Below are 14,524 nucleotides of genomic sequence, written 5' to 3'. Positions count from 1 at the left end.
AGAAAGAATATAATATTGCAATAAGAGAAATTGAAACAGAAATGAGGACTTAATATGGGTAATAAGAAAATAGAGCTATTCTTAATATGATTAAATGATGGCTTGGGCAAAAGGTCAGATATGCTGTTTATTTATTTGTATCTTAGATATTTTCTGCTCCTGAATATTTATTGCCTTTTTAAATGTCTTATGTGAGGTAAGGGTTAGTACCTTTGATTATGTATATTAATTTTTTATCAAATAGACACTCGGCTTTTTTAAGTTTGAGATATTTGGAAAATAGTTTAGGCTCCTTTAAAGCCATGAGAGAAAAAAATTGCATATTTGGAATATAATTCAATCTCCTTTATACCAGTGAAGTAAAAATTTGAATTAATAGCCCCACTGTGTTTATTAAAGCTCTAAATATGTAAAGAGTGTTTATTTGATATTCCTGTGATTATCATCAGCATATGCCATTCTTGATAAATACAAAAATCTATTATTTTCAAGCCTGTGACTTCCTGTTTGAACTGCCTCATAGCTATTTCTCAATGCTCCTTGAAAAAGTACTCTTTATTTCTTCTTCCACATTCACTCTTTAGAGCATAGATATCTGGCTTTAAGGGACTGAGCAAGCTCACAAATAACTTTTTAAATTGCCAGATGTATTCATTGCATTGTTCAATCCATCTTTCCATACCGTCGGATATTCTTCACCATCTATTTCTTCAAAATAAATGATTCACCCTCACTTTATTCCCTAGCCAACTTATCCACCTGAAGTGGTCATCTTTGGTCTTGAATTTCCAGCCTCCCTAACTATAATGAAATAAATACCTGTTATTTAAGCCCGCTAGTCTGTGGTGCTTTGTTATACCAGCTTCAGTATGGGAATTTTGGGGGGACACAATTCAGTCATAGCAGATCTCCATGCTTTAGTCTTCTGTACACTGATAAAAAGTTTAAAGATTACTGTTTAGACAACTAGAATCCAAAAAGGGATTTTGTTTTGTTTTGTGTTTCATTTGAAAGGGAGCACCTAAACGATATTAGTTTGAGAAACACTACTGACATTGGAGCAGGATAAATAGTAGATATAAAAACGATTGTCTACAAAACCAATGTCCACTGGAGGAACGATGAATGTCTACAGTAAGAGTGAGTGAGTAGAGAGAAATGAGTGCATATCAGAGTGCCATGGGACTGTTGAATGAGAGAGGAGGCATCAGCACTCATCATATTTGCTATTCTTAAGCCCAAACCATCCCTGCTGTCCAGTGAACAGCCTTAATACTCACAATCAGCCATAGAACTTAGTTGCATCAATCAATCCCCTGAAAGGCAGACACAAAATTCCTGTTCAGCCATGGGTGGTCTATGTTCTGATTCATATCACAGCATGTATACCTGACCTGGATTTCTTCTTCCATTAAGAAAGATTTTATTTTTTACTTTGTTTTCTAGTTCTTGTTTCCATCAAGAATTCAGTTATTATTTGGGCCACCATACCAGGTAGTTAGACACTAGATATGGATTCCATAACAGGGCAATTGTGCACATTTCCCAGGAGACATTTGTGAATGGCTAAAGACACTTTTGGTTGACACTCTAGAAGGTAGGGTATGTGATACTGGCATCTAATGGCTTGAAGCTAGGGATGCTGCTAAACATTCTACAATGCTCAAGAAACCTAAGAAAGAATTATCTAGCTCCAAATGTCAATATTGCCATAGCTGAGAAAACCCACTCTAGCAGTTTAAAGGGTTCTGTACTTGATGCCAAGTCATTCATTATATGCGTGTATATACAGCATCCAAATGAGTTGGGATCTGAGAGGCATTGAACTGACGTTGGAGGCTGGCAGCAGGAGTGTGCATCTGGCTTCAATATGTTCAGTCGTTCAATCCCGTGACCTTGCAGAATTCTAACTGCATCTGTTGCCTATCTCTAATAGAAGAGCTAGGTCCTGGACTGGGAATGATTCTGCATGTCTCAAGTGATGCCCACAGTCCCTGCTCATACCATAGTGCTTCAACAGGATGGGCATATGCCATTTTTGAAAAACTTCCTCTCCCACTCCTCCTCAAGACAGAGATCTTAAGAAAATAACAAGACTTAGTGGGTACATAAGAGTCTGCCTCAGCCCATCTCCTTTGTGTTCCTTTGTGTGGAAATATCCTTTGTGTTCCTTGCTAAACAACAGAGAGAACAGAGAATGCCCTGAGGCGTAACAGGTTCTAAAGGCAGGCAGCAATGCCAAGACACTGGGGAGTCAACACCTAGTCTTCAGTTATGCCCCAGGGTCAGAAGGGACTGTGAGACTTGCTCAAGGTTATGTAGCTTTGGAGACTTCGTTGGGAACATTGATTTTAAGTGACCTGAATTTGTCCATCCCTGGCCCTAAGCTTGGTTTTCTAAAATTTTTTGTGAAAGATTAGTTGACAAATATATATGTTATAGTTCTGATGCTTATACAAAGCTTATGTGCTTGGCAGAGAAAAAATAATATGTAAGTGATATATCTACTGTTGTATTTATCTATTATGAAAGTCAGCAGGTCAGTCCCAAGAATAGCAGAGTTATTTTGGGGAAGCTGGGATGCCCATTTCTTCACAAGCAAATCAGCTTACTATTCAGCCTTACCAGGTCACATAAAGAACAAAGCATCTTTATAATTTTTACTCTTGCTTTACAAATATAAGAAAATAACTCTTGAGTCTAGATGAAGAATAGGAAGATGGGAGCTCTAAAATCAAATGACTATCATTTTTATCAACAAAAAGAAAAAATAGCAGCATTAGTAGTTTCCGATGCTTAATTTCTTGGACTAATCTCCTCAGAATTCCTGGTGTTCTATGTTCCTTCATCAACAGGTCAGCCAAGGACTCAAATACCTCTGGCAGAATGCGGATGTCATGAATGAATCCAGGAAATTTGATCATTACTCTGAGTCTATGATATCAGGAGGAAAAAATATTTAAAATTCTCTCTCTTCCTACAAAGCAGCCTCATTGACATCACTGAGGTGATACTGCCTCTATATAGCCAATCACTTTATTTGAAATTAATGAAATATATAATCAAATTCTGTAGATATTCCTATTTCCTTCACCTCTGCATAGGATTCTATAATTTGTAACACACTATCTATTCACACGCTCAACTCTTTCCCTAAACCACTGTGGGAGGGGATATGATTACCCTCTTCCTTATGTTATTATTATTATTATTTTTGCTGAGCAAGATTAGCCCTGTGCTAACATCTGTCCCAGTCTTCCTCCACTTTATATGTGGGTTGCTGCCACAGCTTGGCTGACAAGTAGTGTAGATCTGCACCCGGGATCCAAACCCACAAACCCAGGGCACTGAAGTGGAGTGCACCAAACTTAACCACTACACAGTGGGGCTGGCCCCAGCCCTCTTCCTTAATTTTTGAAAGTTAAAAGGGAGAAAATATTTCTTCTATCTCTATAGATCAAGTTGGGTTACAGAAGTTGGAAAAAAAGAATGATGATTTTTAGACTTATTTTTATATATGCATGTTTACTTATTTATTTTTTCTCTAATATAACATCAGGCAAAAGTATATTTAATTCTTTCCTTTGTAAGAAATAAAAATGGTTGTATGATGAATAATTTACAAATCAGGTGAGTAAAGGAATCCACAGTGTTGACATAAGAGATCTTTCTCTACAGAGTCCTCATAGCCCTCAAATTATCGTCTTGCTCTACTCTCTGACCTTTCAAGAAGACTCAGATAAAGAACAAAACATAATAATAATGTTTTGACCTGCTCATCCTTTGCCTTCTTCCCACCCCAAAATGCCAAGACTAACGTTCATTCTGATTGCTTCCTTTTGATTTTCTTTTCCTCTGCTCTCAGACTTAGGCATCTTTTTACATACCATTTTATATTTTTATCTGTGCAGTTGCCCATTGTAAGAAAGAGGAAATAAGTTTCTGTGTCAGACAATGATCCAATATCCCTCACCCTCCTGATAATCACCAGGAGATGTTCGTCATTCTCACCCAGACATCTTAGTTTTGTTCTTGATATGTGGACTAAAGCATAACCTTTCATCATTAGGTTTAAATGTTAGATGTAAGTTTTTATTCGAATTTTCTCCTGGATATAAATCTGTATAATATATACTTATTGTCTCTCTTATATTTATCTATGTAATAACCTTTACCAGTAGTCTGTATGTCTTTATTTCTTGATGAACATTCAAGTTACCATCAGATGTTATTACTTCTCAGCCTGCTAGACTTCTTTTAGTATATCTTCTAAGGCTTGTATGCTAATAACCAATTCTATAAGTCTATCTGTAAATGTCTTTGCTTTGCCTTCTTGTTTGAAGAATCATTTTGCTGGATGTAGAATTTTGTTTTTCTTTTTCTCTTTCAGCACTTTACCATTATGTGTCACTTAATGACAAGGATACATTCTGAGAAATGCATCGTTAGGCAATTTCATCTTTGTACACACATCATAGAGTGCACTTACACAAACCTAGATGGTATAGCCTACTATACACCTAGACTATATCGAACTAATCTTATGGGACCACTGTCATATATGTGGTTCGTTGTTGACCAAAACATCATTATGTGGCACTTGACTGTATGTCATCCCACTGTTTTCTGTTTCCTTCATTTTCAATGAGAAGTAAGCTGTAATCATTTGGAGGTTCCTTTGAACTTGGTTAGTCATTTTTCTCTTGCTGGTTTCAAGATTTTCCCTTTATCTTTGGCTTTTGACAATTTGTCTATGATATATCTAGATGAGAATGTCTTTGAGTTTGTCCTACTTGGAATATCTGAGCTTTTTGGAAGTATAGTTTTTTTTTATTAAATTTGAGCAGTTTTCAGCCAATACATTTTCAAATAAATTTTATTTTTCTTTCCCTTTTTTTTCCTATAATTTCCATTTACATGCATGTTGTTACCCTTGATAATATTCCACAGGTTTCTGGAGCTCTGCTCATTTTTCCCCATTCTTTATTCTTACTAGTCTTCAGCATGGATAATAGCTATTGACCTATCTTCAGATTTACTGATTCTTTTTTCTTCCAGGTCAAATCTGCTGCTTAGCCACTCTAGTAAATTTTTCATTCGTTTTATTATAATTTTCAACTACAGAGTCTCAATTTCTTTTTTTTCTTAGTAACTTTCATCTCTTTATCAAAAGCCTGTTTTGTGGTACATTATAACTTTATACTTTGCTTTAATTATTTAAACATCATTTCCTTTACTTATGTGAATGTTTATAATGGCTGACTTAAAGCATCTTTTCTAATAATTCCAATATCTGGGCCTTTTCATTGACTTTCTTTTCTTCTTTATAAGCTAGCCTTTCCCCTTTCTTTTCATATCTAGTAGATTTTTATTTTCTTTTAAAGTTTGAGATTTTAGATCATTATAGTTTATCAAATCTGGATCCTGACTTCCCTTGGGAATTTTATTGCATCCATTTTTTTGTTTTATCTTATTTTTTTTTAAATGAGGAGCTCACCAAACCTCATGTTTTTGTTTAGTGACTTGCCTGTACTAATTCTGTAGAATCTTCATTCCCAACAGTGTGCAGTCACCAAAGTCTCTGTTCAGTTATTTTTTCCTTTAATTCTTGTTTTTATTTTTAAGTTTGACTTCCTAGGGGTCGGCTCTGAGTCAGCATAGCTTAGTACTCAACCAATGATTGTTCACTTTTTCCTAAACAACTTTTATCAACAAGGCGCCAACATCTTGTCTGTCCCAGGAGACCTGTATGGGAGTTGCAACATATGTACAAAGTTCACACAGTTTACAATGAGCCATGAGTGAGTAGGTTACTGATTTGCCCTCTTTTGTCTTTCCTAAGTATTGTTGCAGCCCTTCCTTTGCATACAGCCTTCCAAATCCCCAGGAATATGCCACAGGTTTCCAAAGTTGTCCAGGACTGTCTCATCTCTCATATTTCTCTTTTATACTTTTGCCTAGTCTCTTGCCTCCTCCAAAAGTATGATCATTTTATGTAACCGTGATGCTCTCCTTTCCCATCACTTACCACCAATCATTTACAACTGGTTTTGGAAACATCCTTGATATGGGACTTTTATACAGAGCTGCTAATAAAGTCAGCCCACTCCATAAACAGCAAGGCTGCTGGCCTTTGTTGGGCAGGGATAGGACAGTGGCAGCCCCAAGTAAAACACCATAGACCCTATACTTTGTTGTCAACGTTCAGTAGTTTTTCTTGAGTAAATGTTTTTCATATTTGTTGTATGCCTTTAATTAATTTCCAGAATTCTGAAATGGTTGTCTTTGATAATTTAATAATTTTGTGAGTTTCAGAGTTGTTTCTTAGAGAAGAGAATTTTCTGAGCTCCTCATTTAGTTATTCCAGAAGTCCTATACCAACGTTTGTGTTTTTTGCCAATGAAGCTGCTCCCTTAACGCATCCCATTGGTAGATTTTGGTTAAAAGGTGCAGGTCTCTTACATCGTAAACATTTTGTTCACTGCTAGTAGATAATTAGGTATTTTGTCCACCTAAAAAGAGACCATTGCTTTGTGTAGGTATCCTGAAGCTATGGTTCTCATCATAATGGGATTCTGCACAGTCTTTGGGTTTTGTGCATTATGTGTGCAAGTTCTTTGTCTTGTATCTTAACTTGATTTTCTTCCTGTGACTTAGCCTTTTATCAAATTTTGGCTACTTATCACCTTTGATGACTAATAATCATACTCTAAGGAAAAACGAAGTCTCTCTCTCCAGGAAAGAGCTATAGCTAGATGAGTAGTGGTGAGTCTATATTAGTAGGTATTAGTAGGGACTTTCTCTAAATTACGGCATTGGTCATGTTACACAGCATTCTGCTAAATCCCTATCCACATCCTCTGGTAGCACATTAATGCTGCTCAACCACATAATGATTGAGATGTTTTCTGGTGTCAGTTTGGAAAACAGAGGCTATTTTTTGAAGTAGTGTGACCATCCAGTCTCATCTGTCTGGTGGGAAATTTATTTCGCATTATAAAAGTACCATCCATGATGCTTTAGCTCATATTTTCCCCCTCACCAAGATACTTCCAGGAGTTATACTATTAATCCTAAACAGAATTATCTCTTGTTTCATTTTAAACCCAATTTTCTAGGTGGTTCCATTCAAGTAGGTATTTCTGTGCATTATAAATATGGTACCTTTCTTTAAAGACACATATGTGTGCATATTGATCACTTTATTTAATCAGTTAGGAATCCAGTAACATCAAGCAGGGCATAGAAGATGACTGGAAGTAAAGTCACGAGGACAGGATCATGATTTCCCAGGGAAGAAGAAATTACAATTTGAAAGAAAAGGCTATTTTATCTTTGTATCGATGACTCTGATGCATTGGAGATGACATTGCTTATATTCTCCATGTCATTGTCTTCCTTAGGCATGTAAAAAAACATTTAAAAACATAGTTGAGCGATATTAATGATATGATATTGTTGAGAATGGGAAAGAAATGATAAAAGCAATTGCTGTAGAAAATAGTGGAGGAATTCTCATGTAGGACTCATTTCACAGAACTCCATCTGTGTATGTGCACGTATGTGATCTATGTGGAACTAGTCCATAGGTTATAAGTAGTTGTGAGTGATCCTGAATCAAGACTTATGTTAAGAATTTCTAAGGTACATAGTCATGGCTACAAGACATAGAAAATTATATATTGTGTAAGTTTGTATCACTCATATCTTCTATAAATCTTATTTATAATTATGACAGATTTTGTGACTGCAAGATAATTTATTCACACTGGAATTCACCAGGGTTAGTTATATTTCACAGTACAGTGCCTCACAAAATTTCCTCCCTTTGTCCTTAAAGTAAAGAATCCCACTGTATAGTCTAGATTAGTGTTATTTTTTTGGATATTTTAAACCCACACACTTAGATAAGTCCTAGCTTTTGCCACCCTTGAAGATGGGTTGCTTTGTTACTCAATACTTAAAGCCATAACCCCAAGAACAAAAAGTCTTAACCTATTAAAAAGTCGCAAGGTGTATGTATCTTGTTCCTACTTACTCAACCGATGTTCCTAGTTAAGACAGTCATCTGTGAAAGAGAATGAAGAGGAAAGAAACTGATCATTGAAGTTGCTCAGTATTCCTAAGGATTATTTTATAACAACCTTCATAAAAGATGATTGAATAGGAAATTTGAACCAAGAATCATAGTGCTGTGTTTTCATTTCAGATAAGGTTTATCCTCTAGGACTTTACCTGTGTTGATGATGTCTTCTATATTTTCTGCTGGAATACCCTTCTCCTCAGTCAGTTCTTTGAACTTCTGATAATCTTGTTCACTGACACTATGTTCTTTTGCTACATTTCATAGCAAATAAGGTAGGAAAGATGTCCATTAGAACTCATCATAATTTCTAAAGCATGGCCTGGGACACAGAAACCTGGGTCTGATAAATCTCATCACCATCACTCCCCCTTCCCTCAGCACGTTAATGTTGCTCAACCATGTAATTTTCAAGTGAGATGCCTGAATGTGCAGATCAGATCTTCAGATGGTGCCATGTGGTGGAGTCCAAATATTTCAGATTTCGTTACTTTCCAGTTCTTAGGGCTACTAAGAAAATTAAAGTCCATTTGTCCAGTGAGCTCAAGAATCTCCAAATCAGATACAGTCTCCAAAAGTACATCCAAAGAAGGTAATGGTTAGGCCTGACAGTTCAGAAGCCCTCCAAACTCTAACTGTTCCTTTCAACTCTATCTACATTCTAGGATCCCTTCCCTGATATTCTTGAAATCTAATTAAATGAATGTGAAAAAATGATTTGAACTTTCCACCAAGTGTACTAGCTCCATCACACTTGCTGATAGGAAAAAAAAATCACTCTCATTGTCAAAGACAAGATTCAACCCCCATCCATGTCAAATGTGGCTCTAATATCAAAAAGTCTCAAAGGCATCTATCAATGGCCCTGTAGATCTAGCCAGAGGTCAAAATGATTGATTTGCCTGAGAACACTGAATTTGAAGGATGCAATATGATTTAGTGTTTATTTGCTGAGCAACAGGTTCAAGTCTTAGGTACTGTTTTAACAATTGTGATAAAATAAAGCATTTGTGGTTGAGACAAATGCAGTCATGACTGGAAACTGTTTAGTCTGCTGAACTCAAATTTTAAATCTTGGTTCACTTTGGTGACAGAACCTGGCTATACCAATGTGTGATATTTGGCAATAACCTTATGGACCACCTTGGACTATTTATTGGATCTTCAGAATAAGTGTGTATAATTTTTAGAAAAGCCATCTGATAGAGCCCCATAGTGGATACATCTCTTCATTACCAGTACACAACCTTTCAGCATCTCTGACTCATTCAACATGAAGTCTGAATTCTCACGTTAACTCATTTCTGCACTAGTGTGCTTAATAAAAAAGTAATGCATATACTTTCTTCTCTCCTTAATATAAATAATATTAACATGTTTAATTTGTATAGAATAAACTGTAATACATACCAAGGAGTTCAGTCACAAGTGTGACCTTGCCTTCGTCATCAACATTTTCACTGTATATTACCAAGCTGTCACTTGACTGAAAAATAAATTGGAAATAATTTTCACCTAAGACTGTGATAAGAAAAAAAAAAAATTCAAAACTCAATATGGTTAACTTTCTTCATTTGGATTTTGACATGTCTTATTTTTAACATACTGTTATCAACCCTTCCTTCAACAATAATCTATGTCTCACTAACATTCCTTGCAATGTGTCAGAATCAGTTAAGAGAGCTACTAAAGAAGCTTTTTACATAGTCCCATCTTCTTAAAATGGCGAAGATTTCTAGTCTTCCAAACTTAGCTAAACATGAACAGTTCATTAATGATAGCAAAGTTCCTTATTGTAGTATCTATAACTATGTGATAGGTGGTGGGCTGCAGCCTTCTCATACCAGCTCACAAGAACTGATTTTTAAATTTTCAGGAATTTTGTGACCCAATTGTCAAGCACAGTTATTATTAAAAAGTGGTTATATATACTTACATGTTAAAATAAAAGTTAATACATACTCAAAACATATCATTTTCTAGTACAATAGGTAATAAAAGAGAAACACTAATGAGGTGATTGGAAAGTGTTGAACACATATATTCTGTAATTGTATTCCAATTAGATCCTGTTGCTGCATATTCATATTCAAGATTTAAAAAAAAATCAAACCAAGATTAGAACACCACATTGTACATTTTTTCCCATAAAAATCAAACATTTAGACATTTAGTCACTTAATATTTCAGTATTGACATATGAAATTTATTTATTTATATATTTATTTTATTACGTATTATTATTATTTTTTTCCTGAGGAAGGTTTACCCTGAGCTAACATCCATTTCCAGTCTTCCTCTTTTTTCTTGAGGGAGATTCTCCCTGAGCTAACATCTGTACCAATCTTCCTCTATTTTGTATGTGGGATGCTGCCACATCATGGCCACTGATGACTTGTGTAGATCCGCACCCAGGAACCAAACCCAGGCCACAGAGGCAGATCATGCCAAACTTTACCACTAGGCCACATGTTACAGTTATTTTAAACTATGCAGATAGAAGTCTGTCCTAATGCCCTCGTTGCTTTCAACTAACACTCAAATGATGTAGAAATTGGTTTGAAATTTTTTAGTATTTAACTATTCTTATATTTACCTTTGGGAATTAAATTAATAAGATCATACTTAAACACTTTAATAAACAACTTTTAATATTTAAAGAATTTAGTTATAGATAAATTTGATTGTGTTAGTCAAATAAGAGATAGAAAAATTTCAGAAGAATTAGTATAATTTTTTTTTTTGAGTAAGATTAGCCCTGAGCTAACATCTGCCACCAATCCTCCTCTTTTTGCTGAGGAAGATTGGCCCTAAGCTAACGTCTGTGCCCATCCTCCTCTACATTATATGTGGGACGCCTGCCACAGCATGGCTTGATAAGCAGTGTGTAGGTCTGTGCCTGGGATCTGAACCAACGAACCCTTGACTGCTGAAGCAGAGTAGGTGAACGTAACTGCTACACCACTGGGCCAGCCCAGAATTCATATAAGTTTAAGTAACTTTAAACACCTTCCCATGTCTGAGGAACAGATGAAGTCAATGTTCTGGGACTTCTTCTCGGATATCAATAGCAACATTCCAAACTTGGACCTTAGCCTGACTCAGTGTGACAAAATGAATGCTTGGAAAATTCAGTGTCTTTTCCAAGGTTGCATTTGTAAATAGTAGTACAAATAGTTGTAGGATCTAGACATATAGATGTCTTGCGTGGAGCTAAGACCATGAATTTGAACACGTTTCATGGTTTGAAAACATGTACTCATCCGAAAAGGTCATGTACTCACAGTCAACCTTGTAAATATCATCTTTTGTGCTTGTTCCCACTACTATGTACTTCCGGCATTCCCCATTAATCCTTAAAAACAAACAAACAAAACATTCCTTATTCCCCATCCATTCCTTGACACTTGAGGAACTGCAAAAGTTACAATGCATTTTAACTGCCAAAAATAATAGATGTTTTTCATCTTATACTCATTTAGTCTCTCCACACTGTTTGGTGCGTTATTTACTCTATTTCAGGGTTTCTCAACCTCAGCACTTACGGACATATGCAATTAGATAATTCTTTGTGGTGGGAGCAAAGTCCTGTGTACTGCAGGATGTACAGCAGCATCCCTGGTCTCCACCCACTATATTCCAGTAGCCCCTACCCCTAATTGTGACAATCAAAACCGTCTCCAAATACTGCCAAGTAGCCATTGGGAAGGGCCGGCAGGATCTCACCCTATGTTGAGGATTACCGCTCTTCTCTCATCTTTATAAACAATCCCACCTTTTCCTCTTTCTCTATTTCACAAATCATTTCTCTGCCTCGACCATTAATGTTGATGCTCCTATAAATTCTGAAGTCCTCACTCTCTCTAAGCTAACTCTTCAACTTTCATGAATTCAGGTTACACTTATTTAGCAAGAAGATTCAAATAGAGATAGATAGTGATAGAAAGAGAGACAGAGATAGGCACAGACACAAACATAGACATAGAAATAAATATAGATATATATATTCACACACCATGCACATGTCTGGTGTTTATAAATCCATTATTCACATCTCAAACTTATAGCTCATATTCAGCATTATTGTTATTTTATACTTATTTTTCTCCACCTTGTATGTTATTCTCTACTTTGGTTTAGTGGTATCACCATTTTACAGACAGACAAATTCAAACTTCAGCATTTACTTGAGAATTAAAGTCTGTATTCATATTCTAAATTTTTCTTAAAATGTTAATTTTACTCATTGCTATATCTACTTATTCCATGGTTAAAATTCCCCAAAATTGTTTTCCTGAATACATTCTCTACCATATGAGTTCCTAGAGGACTGATGATTAGACAGAAAATGAATTTTATTATTCCCTTATTTTAAAACCTACGTCCAAGCTGATTTCCCATATGATAAACATAAAATTAACATTTTGGCAGATGAAATTCTCCAGAACAAAATCTGAGTTTTGTTTTCAGTTTAGTGTTCTGCAGTCTACTTCACACACATAGTACATGACCACGCTGAAAATCCAACCTTCTCTGAATTCACAGTGATCTTTAATAGATCTGTGCCTCTCTGCACATTTGTTCTCCTTCCCTGATTCTTGGTTTAAAATTTCATTCAGTGTTCAGTGAATAAATGCCATCCCTTGTGAGAACCATTTCTCACTCCCATGACTGACAATAGGTACTCACTTATCCATGCTTCAGTATGACCTTTACCATTGAGGGTTTTTTTTTTTATTTTTTAAACATAGATGCCTGTGACCTTGATTAAATTTGAACTGTCAAAGTGAGACATATATTTTCTTTGTCAGTTTTTTATTCCCATGTTTAGCACAATGCCTCCTATAAACATTCTATAAATGTTTACTTGTTGGGTGAAAGTCTTAATTTATTGGTAGAAACTTGCCATCAGAATGTCAGGTGGATAATCTTTTGTGTATAGCCCTTTACACTGAAGTTTACTTTAAAAGAAACTTTATATAATCTATTTTCAATATGTGTAAAAACTCTGAAGAATCAAACACACAGATCCTAGGGATATGACTGCCATTGCCATAACTTTCAGGCTATTAAGACAAGATTCCTTCCTTACTGCCTTCATCGCTCTATTAGTAATTACATAATTCAAATAGATCTGCTCAACCAATGTGCCCTCTAAGAAATAGCTGCATACTAATCTGCAGGGGGTTCATGCTCATGGACAAGGATGCAACACCAAACTAAGAACATCATTTTATGAATCAAGTTCAGAGACTCAAATTTTTGAACATAATCCAGACATTTCACTGCAAATTTGAGACTAGAACACATATCAGAAGTCAACAGTTTCATTGCTTTAAGTTTAGGTAGATTTTGCTTACTTTTGATAGAAAGTAATGGCAACTGTGCTGCAATTGCTGATACATTCAATCCAACAGCTATAACCCCTTAGTGGGCCATTTTCTTGTATCTTCTCTGTGTCATCCGATGCTATGGAAGTGGTGTACCATTCTCCTGGAATCTAAAAATGAAAGTTCCGATAAGACATGTTAGTCAATCTCTTTTTTGTTTTCTGACCAACACCGATCATAATCATTGCTTCCACTTTACCTCAGAGGAAAGGATAAATCTGATATTAAGCAAAGTTGGGTTCTAATCCCTACCTAGTAGAAAGTTATGAAATGAAATAACAATCTGTATTCAAATATAAATCATGGAATGAGGAGCTTCTTGAAATAGCTACAACAATGCCGTTAAATACCATGACAACTCATAGCTACATTTTGGCACATTAGTTTTTTTCAGCTACAGAAAAATAAAATGAAAGAACGTAAAGAGCTGAAAGACAGAAGGATTGTTTTATCCTTACATAGATGCATAGACCAAGGTGTGTATAAAATCAGATCCACCCAAATAAACTAAAGAATGAGAAACACGCACACACACACCACCAAGTCCTTCTCTCAGATCAGCCAACCCTTGTTACCACTGAGTGATCGGTCTCTGACTGAGGTTCCTGGTCAGCACAAACCACACCAAGTACAAGAGTCAGCAGAAGAATCTTCATCTTCTTCGTGCTCGTTGTCCTTCTTCTGGAGAAGCTAAGAGTGTGCTAGTTGTTGGAATGAATCTGAATTCGCACCACTTTTTATAGTATTGATCTGTTAACATGACACGTAATGAACAAACAGTTGTTAATCTTAAGACCTTGGTTATGTATAAATCTTCTTATAATCTCCTGGTTGGCAGTGATAAGATTTTATGGCAATATTTTGTGTCAATAATGAGATTATAGAAGCTGAAGTTGATCTGCAATTTGACCTTTAGAATAGTTGAGAAATCATAATACACATGAGGTATTTCAAGGACAGCAATATTTATCCTCTTATATCCTGAGTTCCGAGCTGGAATAAGCAGTCCAAGACATGTATCCCCAACTCCCATATTATTTCCTTAGCGTTG

General features: G+C 35.8%; 1 protein-coding gene across 2 annotated transcripts; it reads right to left on the bottom strand.

The window, feature by feature from the left end:
* Nucleotides 1–7,185: 7,185 nt before the first annotated feature.
* On the bottom strand, nt 7,186–14,188 carry LOC106781344 (female-specific lacrimal gland protein-like). Of its 2 annotated transcripts, XM_070258506.1 has the most exons (7): nt 14,049–14,184; nt 13,444–13,583; nt 11,368–11,438; nt 9,494–9,569; nt 8,236–8,337; nt 8,039–8,068; nt 7,186–7,398 (listed from the first exon to the last, which is right to left on the bottom strand). In XM_070258506.1, the coding sequence occupies exons 1-4, from the start codon at nt 14,127–14,129 to the stop codon at nt 9,562–9,564; spliced, it is 300 nt and encodes a 99-aa protein (XP_070114607.1). In that variant the 5' UTR covers nt 14,130–14,184; the 3' UTR covers nt 7,186–7,398; nt 8,039–8,068; nt 8,236–8,337; nt 9,494–9,561. The 2 variants fall into 2 exon arrangements, with proteins under 2 accessions (XP_070114607.1, XP_070114606.1); XM_070258505.1 differs by having other exon boundaries at nt 7,186–8,068; nt 14,049–14,188.
* Between the last annotated feature and the right edge of the window lie 336 nt (nt 14,189–14,524).

This window comes from Equus caballus, chromosome X (assembly GCF_041296265.1).
Source record: "Equus caballus isolate H_3958 breed thoroughbred chromosome X, TB-T2T, whole genome shotgun sequence".
NCBI lineage: Eukaryota > Metazoa > Chordata > Mammalia > Perissodactyla > Equidae > Equus > Equus caballus.
This window is presented reverse-complemented; position numbering and strand designations above follow the sequence as displayed.

Excerpts from the sequence above, each read along its gene's own strand:
- LOC106781344 (XM_070258505.1), bottom strand. The coding sequence starts at position 14,129 with ATGAAGATTCTTCTGCTGACTCTTGTACTTGGTGTGGTTTGTGCTGAC. Across the intron at positions 13,584-14,048 it reads CAGAGACCGATCACTCAGTG|ATTCCAGGAGAATGGTACAC; the intron begins GTAACAAGGGTT and ends TTTCATTTTTAG. Across the intron at positions 11,439-13,443 it reads GCCATTACTTTCTATCAAAA|GATTAATGGGGAATGCCGGA; the intron begins GTAAGCAAAATC and ends TTTGTTTTTAAG.